Source organism: Hypomesus transpacificus, chromosome 2 (genome assembly GCF_021917145.1).
Source record: "Hypomesus transpacificus isolate Combined female chromosome 2, fHypTra1, whole genome shotgun sequence".
NCBI classification, from domain to species: Eukaryota; Metazoa; Chordata; class Actinopteri; order Osmeriformes; family Osmeridae; genus Hypomesus; species Hypomesus transpacificus.
Window position 1 is genome coordinate 13,026,911 of NC_061061.1, and position 15,148 is coordinate 13,042,058.

Here is a 15,148-nt window from a genome sequence, read left to right on the forward strand (position 1 = left end):
AATTGTGTAATATAGTGGATATAGAGTCGATTATGTACCAACAAAGATTTAGAAAAGAAAATCTAAAGAAATTGTTACTTGTTGTTTTTGTCCCTCAATAGGCTAACCATACAGGGTTTCTCCTTGATGGATAACAGGATGAAAGGAAAGTAATACAACAAACCGCCCCTAATATAGTTTTAACCCCGCCTGGGTTACACCTACCAAACCGTCAGACTATTTCTGAGATAACCTACTCCATATTGAAACCTATTCTGAGAGGTGGCCTTCTTAAATGGAGCTATTTCGGGGGCAGACCACCACTCGGTGTGTACTGCTCATGCTAAACGTAACCGCATCACAACGCCTGGTCTTAATCTCGGAACACAGCCTAGCTTGTCATTACAAGGACGTAATGAGGGAGGGATGGAGGGAGTGTGTGGCTTCAGTTTGGGCCAGATCACCCCTGGCTGCTGGTGCGTATGGTGCCCAGATGTTCCCTGCTACTCCATGAGGTTAGTGATAAGAACCACTGCAGCTCACAGCACCAGTCAGGCTGGGCTGGGCCAGGCTTCGGAAGGCTGGGCCAGAGTTGACTTGTGTGAGTCACCGACCAAACACAGGTTGTACCTAGAAGCCACAATACTGGTTTTTAAACCTTCCGATGACACCTTTCATAAACAAAACAGCATGTCCTGGGATGAAGGACGAAGGCTCCCAGGCACGACCAGTCACTGCCTTTAACGACTGATGTTTTACCGACTGGAACATTGAACGGGAGGAGATGCCTTGAAACGGGAAGCATGTCCTTCAGCACGGTGGTTCGAGCGCTTCCTGGACTCGGGGCTAGGTTAAACATCGGGGAAGGGACCGGAGCTGATGACAGAGAGGTGGAAGGCGTTCCCAGGGTGGGCCTGGTCACACAGGTAAGCTCTTTAATTAAGGAGCCCCTGTCCTGAGACAACCCCCCCCCATCCCCCACCCCCATTTATCAACAGCTGCTGACAGCTAGTCTACCCAACCCACCAACCCCAGTAACCGTCCCTCCTCACCAAACAATCCCAGGCCTCACCTCTACACCCCTCTCCAAACGAGAGGACAGGTGGACCCCCTACTGGGCAGCCAGACCCAGTCGTGGACGGACTTGTGTGTTGGGTCGGCGCGTTAGCGAGCCGTGCTATATGAACCTCCCGGGGGCACGCGGCAGCAGTCGTCCGGTGCTGACGCACATGTCTCTTGACTGCAGACCATGGCAGCTGTCATCCGTGGGAGGAGTGGGAGGTGGAGACCGGGAGACAGCCAGGCTCTGCTGACTGAGACACCAGCACCATGCTGTCGACAACAGCTAGGGGCGGGGGAGGGGCTGGGCTGGGGAGGTGGGAACTTTGGGCTCAATTTAATATTTGGGGTTTTCGTCAAACTATTTAGTTTGAACCCAAATCGATGCCAGTCTCTTCAGGTGGTGACCTCGATCGATATAGTCTAGACTTCTAGATGAACCTTACGGAAGTGTGAGACTGAGAACAGATGACCTCATTATCATTTGGCACTGGAGAACTGATTATACTGTACTGTATTTCAGTCAAAGACAGTGGTTTGGCTCTCATCAAAACAGCAGGGGCTTTGCTACGGCGAGGAGCTTGGCAGCCATCCAGGGTCATGAATATTGTTGCTAAGCCACACGCCCCACAGTCAATCTCCTTTAGCCTGGAGGCAGACAGTAAATCTCTTTGACTGTTAGATGTTTGGTCTGGGTATTCTGACAACTATCTGACCTGGGATGAAAAAGTATTTACAATTTCTTACACATACTTAAGTTGAGCTGGATTGAGCTTGTCTGGCACAATAGCAATAAAAAAGATCTACCTAAGACAGCCAATTTCAGCTCTGCAACCAGCGGGATCTCCCTGAAGCAACCAATTCCGGCTATGCAACCAACTGGATCTCCCCAAGGCAGCCAATCACAGCTCAGCAACCAACAGGATCTCCCTCAGGCAGCCAATTCCTTGCTGGAAACCAGGCAGCCAACATAGCAAGCTAAAGCCGACCCTGCAGCATGGTGAGCAGGAAAAGGCAGGCAGGCGGTATCTGTGCCACTGTGCCACTGCAGAAGAGTGAGCTGGTTTCTAACGAGGCCCGATCTCAGATGTGGGAAGCGAGCGCTGGCAGCTGCATCCATCAGGAAAACGCAGACCGCCCTGTCAAACGCCTTCGAAAACTAGACGACAGAGTAGGTCAACTGGGGAAGAGGGGGTGGGGGGTGGGAGGAAGTCTAGTGTCCCTCACGTAGAGCTGCAGAGTCATCATATTTTAGGAAGGGGTGTGGTGCTGGCAGGTATGTCTTGATTACAGCACTTTGACTTATCTGGATGCAACATCGAGTGTCAGCTTGCTCTGGGATATTTACATATCCATCATTGCAGCCAGCCTCCGGGATACTGCTACCCGACAATGGATTCATGACACCACAAAACTGGAAATGAGTGGTATAAACTTACGAGACATTTACGCCTGTGAGCGCCAGCCCTTCTAACAGAAATAATAAGATCTTTATCAATTTGACCAACCGGGGGATTCCACAAGTGCGGCTTTTCCACGTTTTAGACAACAAATCCGTCCCTGTGAGAGTGAGAACGATGCCTCCAGAGACTGGTATGGTCTGGCATTGCAGTCTGGGAAGCTGTACGAGCATAAACACAAACCCTAACATGGACCAAATCAATGAGGGGAAATATTCATGGAGTGCATTCGTCATAGCCATTACCATGCAGAGTTCTGCCCAGAGACTGCTGCAGATGCGCAGCACCATCTACACATCAGGGCCAATAATAAGTAGGTCACAGACGGATTTTCTCCCAGATTGCTTTTCCCCTGACTGGGTACTGCGCTGTGCTGTACACCACTGTCAATGGTGGGTGAACAAATCCAATCACTACAGTGGCCAATTCATGGGTTTAAATTGGGGACAAATACAACATTTCATAGAATGGTAGACAATGGTCCATGACTATTCAGGGTCCTCTAACAATGCCAAAGGTTTATGGTGGGAATGGGTTACATGAATGGCCACTGAAAGGCTTGACTGTACAAACACTAACCTGTGTGCACAGTAGCCTCCAGCCTACTTTGGCTTGTTGCTATAATCTACATGCAGCAGTGTCTACACATTACATGCATTCCAGACGTCCGTATTGCAACACAACAGTCTTGTCTGACGTAGGAGGACGAGTCACCAGAGATAAGAGCTGTGGTAGATAAAATACCCAAAAGAACAATAAAAGTATAAAAATGCAAGAGGTGGCGGAAGTTAAGAGAAGTCTAGAGAAGGACACATCATAGGATACTTAATGCTGTGTTCATCCAGTGTTAGCGGTCCTGCAGGCGGCAAACCTTAGTCTTCTCTCATCCTCAACGACCACCCATGGAACCCACTCTCTCCTCTCTCCCCAACCCCCCACTGAATATCTCCGGTGCACTTCTTTTCTGGGCTCCGCTGGCCCACTTTCTCTAATCTTGGTGCCATTGACATAGATTCGGAGACAGGATTATTAGGCAGGCTTCTGGTCGACCGCCTCAGGAGATGAGACAGGCTCATGAATGTGGGACATCTGGAGAAGAGGTCATCTTAGTGTTGGGATACTTCAAACCTTGCCTGAATCGCAGCATTTTCATGAAAGTGGACTAGAAAAAGGCCGCCAAAATCAGCAGACACCACCTATCCACTGGCACTGAGCATCATTGGTTAAACATCCTGGGTGGTGTTTGAATGACAGAAACATAATATTGTTGACAAATCCACTCAAGATTCCAACGAGAGCTTGTGGAAACAGCCATGGGGCTGATCTCAGACAATCCCCAGGGGAACCGGAGGAAGCAGGTCCAGATAAGACCAGCACGGTGATGGGCTTCTGCCCAAGCCCTCAGGATGTTGTCAGGCAACAGCGGTGAAGATAGCCTTGTCGTTTGGCAACAGATGGGCCTGAAGTCGTTTCTCAAGGCCAGGCCGGGCGCGTTATCAAACCACTGGCAATTATCATACAATAACGAAACCGATTTGAGACTGTTCTGATGGCAATCACAGATATACTGGCAGTAGAGGGGAGGCTTAATGTTACAGTAATATAATCATCGATATCACTCAGACCGCGTACATGATCAATAATCTATTCTCAGCTGGACAGGAGGTGAGGTAAAAGGTTGTATTCTGAGATTGCCCGATACCGATGAAAGGTGAGAGTAATGCTTATTGTAAAACACATAAAAAAGAAGTGTAGGGCAGCATCAAAGACAAGGACATAAACATATCGCCGAGCCACAACCATCTAAAATAGGGTTTGCAAGCTAGGGATCTGCAACAAGTCCAATCAGGTAAAAGCATGGGTGTCCCATTCCAACTAACAAGAACATCAACTAAACTGCTTTGAAATCAATGAGACGTACATCTGTAATTCTAACCTGAAGTGTGCTATACTCCTACCATCACCTGCTCCAACACAACACAAGAAACCCTCCATTTCCCTTTGAACATCCATAAAGGGAAACTCACAAGTGCTCACTTGCATGGTGCGGCTAAAAGATCAGTCAGAGCTCCTCACAAGCTTGCTGCAGGGTCCCTCCTATCTGTGGCCAGGAACAGGTTTAAAGAACACTGTCAGCACGCTGATGATGATCATTTGAGAAAGAAGACAAACCAGAATTGACAGGCGTGTCAGACCAGCATGTCCCTGTTCTGGTAATGACAGACACATCCTGACGTCCAGGAGTCTGCTCTCCTGTCAGTCCCAGCCCAGAGAAAACATTTGACGAGATATCATCCTGCTGAAGGCTGTGTTCTTGACAACGCTCGATTCACAGTGGCTTTGTGGCCAAGTCAGCGTTTCTATGGGAAATGAGTCACAGAAAGAAACACAGACCCTAGCTGCCTGAGCCTGGCAGGAGAACCAATGAAGGATTCTCTCCGATAACATGCCTCAGACTGCTTGATGGATCCGACTGTGTTTAGATACTTTACTGCCCAATAGAAAAATTGACTATAATGACTCAAACACAACCCTGAAGAAGGGATACTTGACACAGGATTACCAGGAAAAATATGGGCACTTTCAGGGCCTTTTGTATTCTGCGTTTGTTTCAAGGATTTACAAAAGTTGTATTGGCAAAGAGGTTGCTATGAGCAGTTTTATATAGCCTACATTAGAAACTGGTACACAGCCAGTGCTTCTTTACTTGTTCTTCTGGCAGATGGTGGACCCAGGTAAGGGCACAGGCAGGTGAGATCTCAATGTGTGTGTGAGTGTGCTTTAGTGTATGTGCACAGGTTGGTAACAGAAAGCTGTTCCCAAACACAACCTCTCAGTGACAAGGCTCTTTTAGCCCCCGGCCACTTCCCTGCTCCATGCTCTGTCCTTGAGGGTGTTCCTTGCACAAAAAGTTCTCCTAGTTACAAAATGTCCATCAGGCAGTCTGCCATTGGCCCGCTGTGTGAACAGTGTGTCGCCCCAGTGACACAACATGGAAAACATGACTTTTTGGAAATCAGAGAGATAGAGGTCAATGCGCTGACGCAAGGGTAACTGGGACTCAATAAGAAACATGTTTCATTTAAAAACAAATGAACCCTAAAACAACATTATGAGCACTACTTTAATTATCACATTTTTTTACCCTACTGTAACCCAGCAACAGAAGGCCTATACACAAAGAAACTCACAGTCGTGCAACTAAAACCTTGGTTACTAAAGGTATACTACTACTATATCAACTATTGTTCTGTAACTGAAAATATTTTGAAATGTGACCTTTGTACCAACAAAAAAACAAACTCATAAACTTCAGCATTAATTTCTTCCGTATTGAAACAGGATTAACTCATGAAGATGGTAGTATGTCAAAGACTAGAACACATTTGGTTGGGAAGTTAGCTGGGTTTGAATGAGTTTGCATCCCTTATCAAACATTAGCACTGTTGCTCCAGTGAGCAAAATCCAAAGGTCACAAGTCTGGTTCAATGTTTGAACGATGTTTGAATAAAAACAGAAAACAAAAAGACTAGCTTGGTCTGTTGGAGGCAGTTAATCTACCTCATATAGCTTAACACGCAGGAAGGTATTTTTCAGACATGCCACCAGCGTTCCAGAAGCGATTCAAATCTCACAAACGAGCTGAAATACAACTGACAGATGTTCCAAACAGAGCAGCTGTTGCAACTGCATCTTTTAACATATTCCTTACTAACCCTATGCTAATATATATTATACAGACTTGCAACCTGACCGTCCAGAGTAGCTTAACAAAGCCACCAGTTCCTAAATCTTGCACAAACACACTGGGGTTGGGGCCTCGTCATAAATTTGCGAAGGGACTTTCTTTGTGTGCGTCTGGTCTATTAGACACTTAATTGCTCTTCCCACTGGCCTGGAGTTTCCCATGATGAACAGAGGCTTGATTGAGTCCCGGGCAGGGCACGAGGCTGTGGATCTCTCCTCCAAGTGAAGGACCACAAGCAGTCCTCCACCATGGTGCTGCTAGGACTTCACCACCAGTAATCCATCTATGTTGCACCCTGTGCCCCTCTCCTGCACACACACACATTGCAGTTCGCATCTCAGAAGAGACACGTTTTAAATCCACATAAAAATCCCAAAAGTATTTTAGAATTGTATCGTATTGAGATTCCGAAATACAATGGCAACTCTATCTACAAAATGAAAGAGAACTGATAAGACGAGCAATAATTTGCTCGTATATGGGTCATTGATTCACTTTCCTCTGCTAACGTTTTATCAGGGCTACAATTGTAACTGTGTCCCAAACTGTCCACTGGAAAAAGGGTTGGCATTGACGGTTGTTTTCTGAGTAGCGCAGCTTGTAGGAAGACAGCTTAAAAGATTCATCATTCAACACCAGGGCCCTCCAGTCCTCTCTCTCCATGACTGACTGGCTTGTTGAAAACCAACCAGAAAAACCAAAATCACTGCAGCCACACTACAAGGTTTTAGGGCTTCCAAGTTCCAACAGAGCACCTCCCTGTTCGCCTGCACAAGTAACTCCAGAAAGTCACACACACACGGTCCTTGTGCAGGTCAACAGTCTGTCACAGCAGCCAGTACTGAAGACCCTGACGATGCTGAGGGGAAGAGTCTCATTCTACAGCAGGATACATTTGACAGAAAGTAGGGTCTTTGTAATAGTCCTTACTAAATTGGCCAACACCCAAAGGAAGAAATTATAGATGTAGAGTTGTGTTTATTATTAAGGTGGATACTGTTGGAGATGACATACTGTAGGATAGATTTTTCTTCGGGGGAACCTGATGTGGAGCATAATCTGCATGTAATTATCACACACGTCGAGCCTTAAATAACGTAGTGTATCTTTAAGAGGAGGACCACAGATGAAACAAGAAATTGGCTGTGAAACATTCCTAAGTTCCCCTTCAACAAGACTGTTGGTCACAGCCGATTATTTGTTCAGAGATCAACTGAGAACAAACATGTTTACATACTACTGTCACGCCCTGGCTGACTGGAAAATGAACTCAGGGGTCAGCAGAAATGCTTATTAACATCCGTAAACATTCCCTGGACATGTGTAAGGGACCCGGCCACGGATTGCACTTTCTCTGGCACTCTCGAGGTACATGCCGGGGGTCTGGAGTCTGGAGGCTTCGTTTTCGCTTGCAGCTATTCTGCTGCGGTGGGGGTCTGCATGCCTGTAGCTGAAGTGAATTAGTGAGAGAGTTAGTCAGCTCCTGCCGAGGCCTCTCAAGCACTCTGGTCTTGTTGACTGTAAGAATGTTATCTGAGATGTAGGTACGGTACAGTACAGTACAGTACTATATCTACATCTACCCTCCCCTCATATGAGCAGAAATAAGCTACTATAGCAGACGTCAAGGATGCCTCTCCGATGGGCCCGGGGCACGAACTCCTAACCAACGCTTGCCAGCACCTCTGAGCTTCTGTCTTAAAAATGTAGCCTAATCTAATTCTTTTGGCGGAAAAAAATGAAAAAAGTTGACCAGCTGTATTCGCTCAAGTGCACACGTCTAAAATGCGGCCAAGAAGTTTTCAAGTAGCGCAACTGTACTTTGTTTACCTACCCAGTACACATGATTTCATCATGTTGAAATCGTGTTTTTACAAGCATCAAACCACAAGGCCCTGATAGACTGGCATTTCCCAGAGAGTGACAGAAACAGGTTTCCCTAGACACGTACGTATGTGTGTCGTTGTCTGGACGTGTCTGGACTCATCTGTGGTGGGGACAGAGATATTGTGATAATGACACAGGAGTTTGGCTCAGGCCCTGGACACTTGTCAGCACACATGCTTCCTATTTATAAAAAAGTCACAAACAAATATCATTAGGAAGGGTGTGGTATCTGAAAATGAAATAGGGGGAGAAAGAGGGAGAGAGAGACAATCAATGTGTAGAAAAGCCTGTCTCTATGAACCACCACAGGGATCAAATGACCTTGTGAAATTTCCAAGTCTCTACATGACTGAGGCGAGGCAAAGCTGGCCTGGTTCTGCACCCAGCTGGACCAGCACTGCAGCACATCAGGCTGGGAGAGAGTAGATGACCTAGAAGAGTGCTGCCTGGCTGGCTCTTCGCAGGGAGCCGCTCTCCCAGATCCCTCTGGTCTCTAACCTGCTCCAGGGAGGAGAGCTGGCTCCCTGGAGCTGGCTGGGATGGTCAGCGCTCCCGTTTCCCTGCTATGACTTCATCCCTGGCTGTGGGTCCCGGACCTCCGTGGATGGACAGCCTGTCCAGGCGATCTGAGAGGCCTGCACCAGGCTGCCTCACAGAGGCCTCATTGTTACTGTTGGCTACTGTACTCTGCGACAGGGCAGCTCCGGATTCACAAAAGGGACATAATGAAGTCCCGAGTAGTTCTACAGACATACAAACTTGCGCACACATGCAGACATTTCTGTGTGCATAGACACACAACATGCACAAGGGTGCACATGCACACACAGGCCCATTGATCCTTCCTTAGCACAGGGAACTATTATACATTCAGGGGAAAATATGATCTGAGAGGCACCAGTATGTATGGAAAAAATGAACTGTCTTTCAGTCAAACACAAGAAAGATGGAGACGAGAGAAAAAGAGGATAGAGAGAAAGAGAGGGGAAGAAAGAGATCCAGAAAGAGTTAGATTTTGTTTTCAGCCTGTTAACATTAACTGGGCTGATGTTCGCAGGCAAGGCTGCCTCTATTTCCAAACTTTTGGTAATCATTAAATCAGATTTGCGTAGAATCAAATTGAATACGAATCCAGCTCGAGGTAAATGAAATCACGCTGATTCAAGGTAAACAGTCTGAAAACCTTCTGCCTGCGGAAGGGGCTGTAGCAAAGCTTGAGCGCTGGGCAGGAATGTCTCGGGGATTAAGAGAGAGTGACGGCTTTTAAGGTCAATCTTTTCTTGACGAGTGAGTAGATTTCAAGAAAAAGAAAAGAAAACATGAATTGAACAATGCATTTGCATGAGCCCAGGCAAAGCCAACGTGCAAATTGTTTAGAAGCAAGTCTTAATTCAAACTAAACTAAACAGAGTTCCAGAGTGTTGTATGTGGTGAAAGCAGACTGCAGCATTAAAGTTCTTTATCTGCTTCGACTCGACTTCGATGTACTTCTAATGTCAGGGGGAATTTGAACCACTGCAGCGTGACCCTGAAGGATTGTTGTTACTTTTTAACCTACTGTGTCGTTAATGCCATGTGACCAGTGCTGTGAAGCTCACAGCAAACACTTAGAAGAAGTCAGAAGTCGGGATCATCGCAAACCAACACTGCTATTGGGACAAAAACCAAAACCAAGAGAGAAAAAGAAAGAAAAAAAGGGAGGGAGAGGGAGTTTAGAAAAGTAAATCTGCTAAGAATCGTTATTCTTACATATATTTATTGTATTTATTTTTTACTAACCCCACCTTAAATGTCTTCTTCATACTTCAACAACAATCCTTTGTGCCTGGCCCCCTGTCCAAACTGAGTAGAAAAAACTGACGACTTGAAACCTACCAATTTAATCCTAGTCCTCATTGCTGTTTACCCACCTGCCTGTTAAACTGGACGGCCAACAACTTGTGACAGTTTTGACACAATAGCTGCATAAAACTACTTTTGTGTTTGAAATCTTTAATTGGCATTCCTTTCATTTACCAACCGTGAACCATGAAAGTAGATCTCTGCTTCTGTATAAGAGCCATGCAGAGAACAGTTGATAATGAAAGATTAACCTTATTTTATTAGGTGTGCTTGCCTTCGGCAAGAGTGAAACCTTGGTTTTATCTCATATATATTTATTAGTGCTGTCAAACAATTCAAATATTTCAGAGCATTAATGTCATAGTTAACTTGCAACCCAGTTCTGGAGGGCAACGGCAATGAGTGGGGAGAGTACGGACCCTGGAGCCAGGGATGAGTGGGGAGAGTACGACCCTGGAGCCAGGGATGAGTGGGGAGAGTACGGACCCTGGAGCCCCTGTGACATCAAGCTTGGACCCCTCTTGTGGCCCGCCTACATGTAGAGTCTGAATAATTATAAACATAATGGCATTTTGCCTGTTAATGTGTGAAGAGATGAAGAAAACCGTTTGACAATAATAATGTTTAATGTAACTGGCCCCTCTAACAGTACACCTGGCCCCAGCTTGCCCCCCCCCCCCCCCCCCCCCCCCCCAGTGGAAATGATCAAGAATCTCCCCTGCATATCAAGTCTATTTATACAGACATGCAGACATACTTGTCTTGTTAAAAGACATCTGTGTAAACATTCCCTTGTAATATACTGCAACTTAGCTATGAGCACATAACTAAGCAGGTTCAGATTTTTGAAAGCTTGTCAGCAGTGCAAGTCTGACTGTGCAACAGATAAAACTGTTGAATAGACTACATTGTAGTCATTCTTTTTATGTATTGGTAACTTGTGCTAAATTGGGAAGAATAAAACAATGCCGTAAAGTTTAAATTTCAAGGGACACACATGAAAGCAACAGCAAACATTGGTGCACATTGTCTATGACTTCCCAAGGACTTCCCCATTTTTTGTTATGGAAACAGAACGACTGTATGTTCTGGACAATTCTCTGTGGACACCATCAAAGACATTGAGGGTAACCAACTATGTGGGCAGCAAGCAGAAGACTTCACACACACACAAAACTACTATGGTGTGTGTCAGTCCCCTCTGGAGTGAGTCCACCATTGTCTGCCAAGCCGTTTGTGCGTGTCGGCCTACCTTGTGCTCCACAGATCAAGAACATTACAAATCCCACGTGCACAGTGAAACGTTGTCGGGTAATCCAGACCTGTTCGTAAGTCCTATCAGACGTAGGCTCTGAGGCTCCAGAGGGGTTGTGGTGTATGACATTGCTGTGTGGTGTGATGGTGTGAGCAGGTTCATCACTGCTCCTCTGGATGATTGGGGGGGGGTTAGGGGGGGGGGGGGGGGGGCTAGAGTTATCTAGTTGCCACGGTGATAGCTCAAACAGTGTCCCTTGCGATTGAGTCGGTTGTTGTTGAGAAGGGAACAGCTCAGCAGAAGAGAGGCAGAACTACCCACAAGGGTAGGTGCAGGTCACCTTATGGACTACCAAATGCCCCAAATGCACACTTGTCATGGTGTTGCTATGGAGACAACAACCAGAAAGCTGGGCGTCGCCTCAGAGATGGGGACCGTTGAGGAGATAGCTACCTTCTGTAACAGCATAACAAGCCAGCTGCCATCAGGCTGCAATGGAGATGTACACTGTACGACGAACAAAACCCAGGTTTCCCTCTATATTAAAGACTCTTGGTCCCCAACCCCCACCCCACCCCACACACACAAACAGAGGGCCACCTGGAGACCTAACCTAAAGCCTGGATACTCCATCTCCCCAGTACAAAGTCTCTGTCAGAACTCCCCTCTGGAGACAAAAGGCTGAACAATACAGATCCCTGTGCCCATACCTCCTCTGTCCTGTCCGTCACAAAGTAGCCACCGGTCTCACATCCAACTTCAAACACATCTAGGCTGACGTTCCATGTGATCTCACTCGGGCTGGGACAAAGACGAGGGGGAAAACCGATCCTCTCCCGAAAGCAGATCACCTGAACATGGCTTTTCTCATTATGTAGCTGTGTAGCCGGGCTTTTAAGGAAGCATGGCGGAGATCAGGGCAGGAATGATGGATGGGGTTCTGAGCCTAAAGTACAGACAGCTCTGATGGATCACCAGACAGCACCAAGCAGCCACTATAGAGCTGTGAGACTGACCCGGCTCAGATCATCATTAGAGCAGGCAGTGATACTGAACCACATGGCCGTCGTTAGGCGAAGCAATCAGAGCTCCGGCTCTTTCTAGACGAACGGGTTCAGATCAGATGATGTGTTTTTAATCGCGGTGGGGGGAGAACAATCTCAAATCCAGCAGGAAGGTAGCTATTAGAGAGAGGAGATGGAGAAAAGGGCGGGGGGGGGGGGCAGGGGGGCAGAGGAGGGATAGGGGGGAGGACAGACAGACGGGGAGCAATGGAAAGCGAGGGAGAGATAGAGAGAACGAGATATATAGAGACAGACAGTGAGTGAGAGGCTGAGAGTGTGTTTGAGGCAGAGCATGTTAAAGAGAGAGAAAGAGAGTGTTACAGAGAGATAGAGTGTGAAAGAGAGAGAGAGTTAGGGAGACCACAACACAGTTATTGCGCCAGGGGCCACTGCAGCATCATTAAATACCAGAGAGGAAGGGGGCTGCATATGAGACAGTAAATTCATGTGTGAGCCTCTCTTCCACAGCCTGTCTTCCACAGCCCCCCAGGCTCCTCTCACCACGTTCAGCTGGCCCCACTAACACTGCATGGACAATTAGGGGCAACCAACCCCAGCACTGGGTTGAGAGATGGGGGATGCTGGGGGGGAGGCTGTGGTGCTTAGCTGGGTGTGGCTGTGTGTGTGTGTCTTGGGGCGGAGGGGAAGGGGGTATCACATATGAATACCGTTAGGCTCATGTTCCAGACTGTACTGTACACTCGGCGATTGTGCTCACAGAGGGAGTCCTCTCGGGTCAGAGCGCCCCTGGGTCATAGTGCAGGTTTCCATCCAGGCCCAGTGTCTCTGCTCTCACTCAGGCCTCTGGGAGTGTGATGTGATCCTGTTCCTGGTGTGATCTTGATAACAGGGGGAAGCATCAGAACCATGAGGTGATGACGCAGGGTGGCACAGCTGGTAGCCTCCCACAAGGCCTGGGCCAAGTGTGCGTGTGCGTGTCCCACCTACACTGCCAGCATGACTAGCTACCTGCAGGGTTGAGTCACTGACTCAGCTGAAATGCTGTTGTAGCTTTGCAGTTTTGGCTTGACAGGACTGATATAGAGAAAGATAGAGAGCGAGTGAGGGACAAAGAAAGAGGGGCCAAGAGAGAGAGAGCGAGAGAGAGAGAAAAAGACGATGAGAGCGAGAGAGAGAAAGACGATGAGAGAGAGAAAGAGAGACGATGAGAGAGAGAGGGACAGAGTCTTAGTCCCTCTACATCTCCCCAGCCTGCCTGTGCCTGCCCCGCAGTGTGTGATGAATGTGTGTGTCGCGCCTGGCTCCTATTAATAGCAGTACGAGGCAGAAGGTGTCAGGCTCAGGGATTGAGATGGCGCGCTCTCTCTCTCCCTCTCTCACACACACACACACACAGCGAGGCCACTGCAGTCAGCACAGCAAACACAACCTGTTTGTTCCGCACACACAGGCTCTTCACATAAGGTACTTACAGACAGGCACCTTGCACATGCGTCTATTAAAAACAGACACTGGCACAGACTAAGACCAACACACACACACACACACAAACTCACACACACCAACGCCAGATGTGTTGGGATTCAACAGCAGCAGTCTGATGGATTTACAGCTAAAGGGGATTAACAACCCACTGACCCACTGACAACCCCACCCCCACCGCCCTTCCTCTCACCAGCCAACCTGGCAACCCCCAGAGCTGCACTGAGCCTGAAGGACAAGGAGTTCTGGCTCCACTAACCCCACAGCACCTGGACCAAGCAACCCAACAGCTACACCCATACGGATGGGCCCCGAGTTCCCTGACGCAGCCCTGGCGTCCTCAGACAGCCAGAGGCCTGACCAGAGCACAGGCAACTACAGGCAGAAACTGGTTTGTATCTTGAAGGGGAATTCCAGAATGAAACGTAATGAATTAATTTGTTGTTCTTTTCCAAAAGGGACTGTTACAAAGATGTTCCAAAATGCAAATAGGCCCAATGATCATGTTTCTCTGTAGTTTAGTAGGTGGGTTTAACAAAGTGAGATGTTCCAGTGCCTTCATTTAGCGGCTGCAGATGGTGAACATGTGTTTACCTTGTGTGGTAGTGGCCAGGTCAGGTGGTGTGCTTACCTCGTGAGCTGGTTGCCAGGTCAGCCACTTTCTGGAAGGCATCAAGAAAGGCTGCAGCTGCCACCACGGTTGCCCTGGAGAACACATAGAACACAGGCCGTCAGGTCAGGGTTTGGTCTGGTCATAAACCACAGGTTAGACACACGTGTGCCGAGGGCAGAGAGAGAGAGAGGGCAGAGAGAGAGAGAGAGAGAGAGAGGGCAGAGAGAGAGGGCAGAGAGAGAGAGAGAGAGAGGGCAGAGAGAGAGAGGGCGAGAGAGAGGGCGAGAGAGAGGGCGAGAGAGAGAGAGAGAGAGAGAGAGAGAGAGAGAGAGAGAGAGAGAGAGAGAGAGAGAGAGAGGGGGGTGAGAGTGAGAGAGAGCGAGTGTATAAATGCATTTATTTGGCACATCTGCTGGTGTCGGTCATTAAACTGTTTGTTTATTGACGTCCATTCACCATTCATCTAGATTCCATTGCGCCCTCTGACAGCAGGGGGTTGCAATTAACTCCTTAAATTGCAGCTAATGGCAGTAATAGCAGATGAAGATTAGAGCTCTTCATCATAGAGGGTCCATCCACCCCAGCAGCGTTGACATGTCTGGAATGTGTGACTGACCGGCTGCAGACGAGCGGGACACCACAAATCTCCAGCGCTCATCAAAGGTGCCCGGCTCATGAGCACGTCACGTGATCAAGATCGCATAGCGGAGACGTGGGCCAGAGGCAGGGCTGTTGGCGCGTGTCTACCATCAGATATGGACTAGATAGGGGCCAGATGCAGGACAGAATGGTGGCGTG

The 15,148-nt window shown here is 47.9% G+C and overlaps 1 protein-coding gene across 3 annotated transcripts in view; it reads right to left on the reverse strand.

Moving 5' to 3' along the window:
* Positions 1-15,148, reverse strand: part of mtss1lb (MTSS I-BAR domain containing 2b) — a 35,643-nt gene that overhangs the window by 16,775 nt on the left and 3,720 nt on the right. For all 3 annotated transcript variants that reach the window (XM_047042866.1, XM_047042867.1, XM_047042865.1), the window contains exon 3: positions 14,369-14,442. In XM_047042866.1, the coding sequence (XP_046898822.1) occupies positions 14,369-14,442 (74 nt within the window). The remainder of the gene's footprint in view (positions 1-14,368; positions 14,443-15,148) is intronic.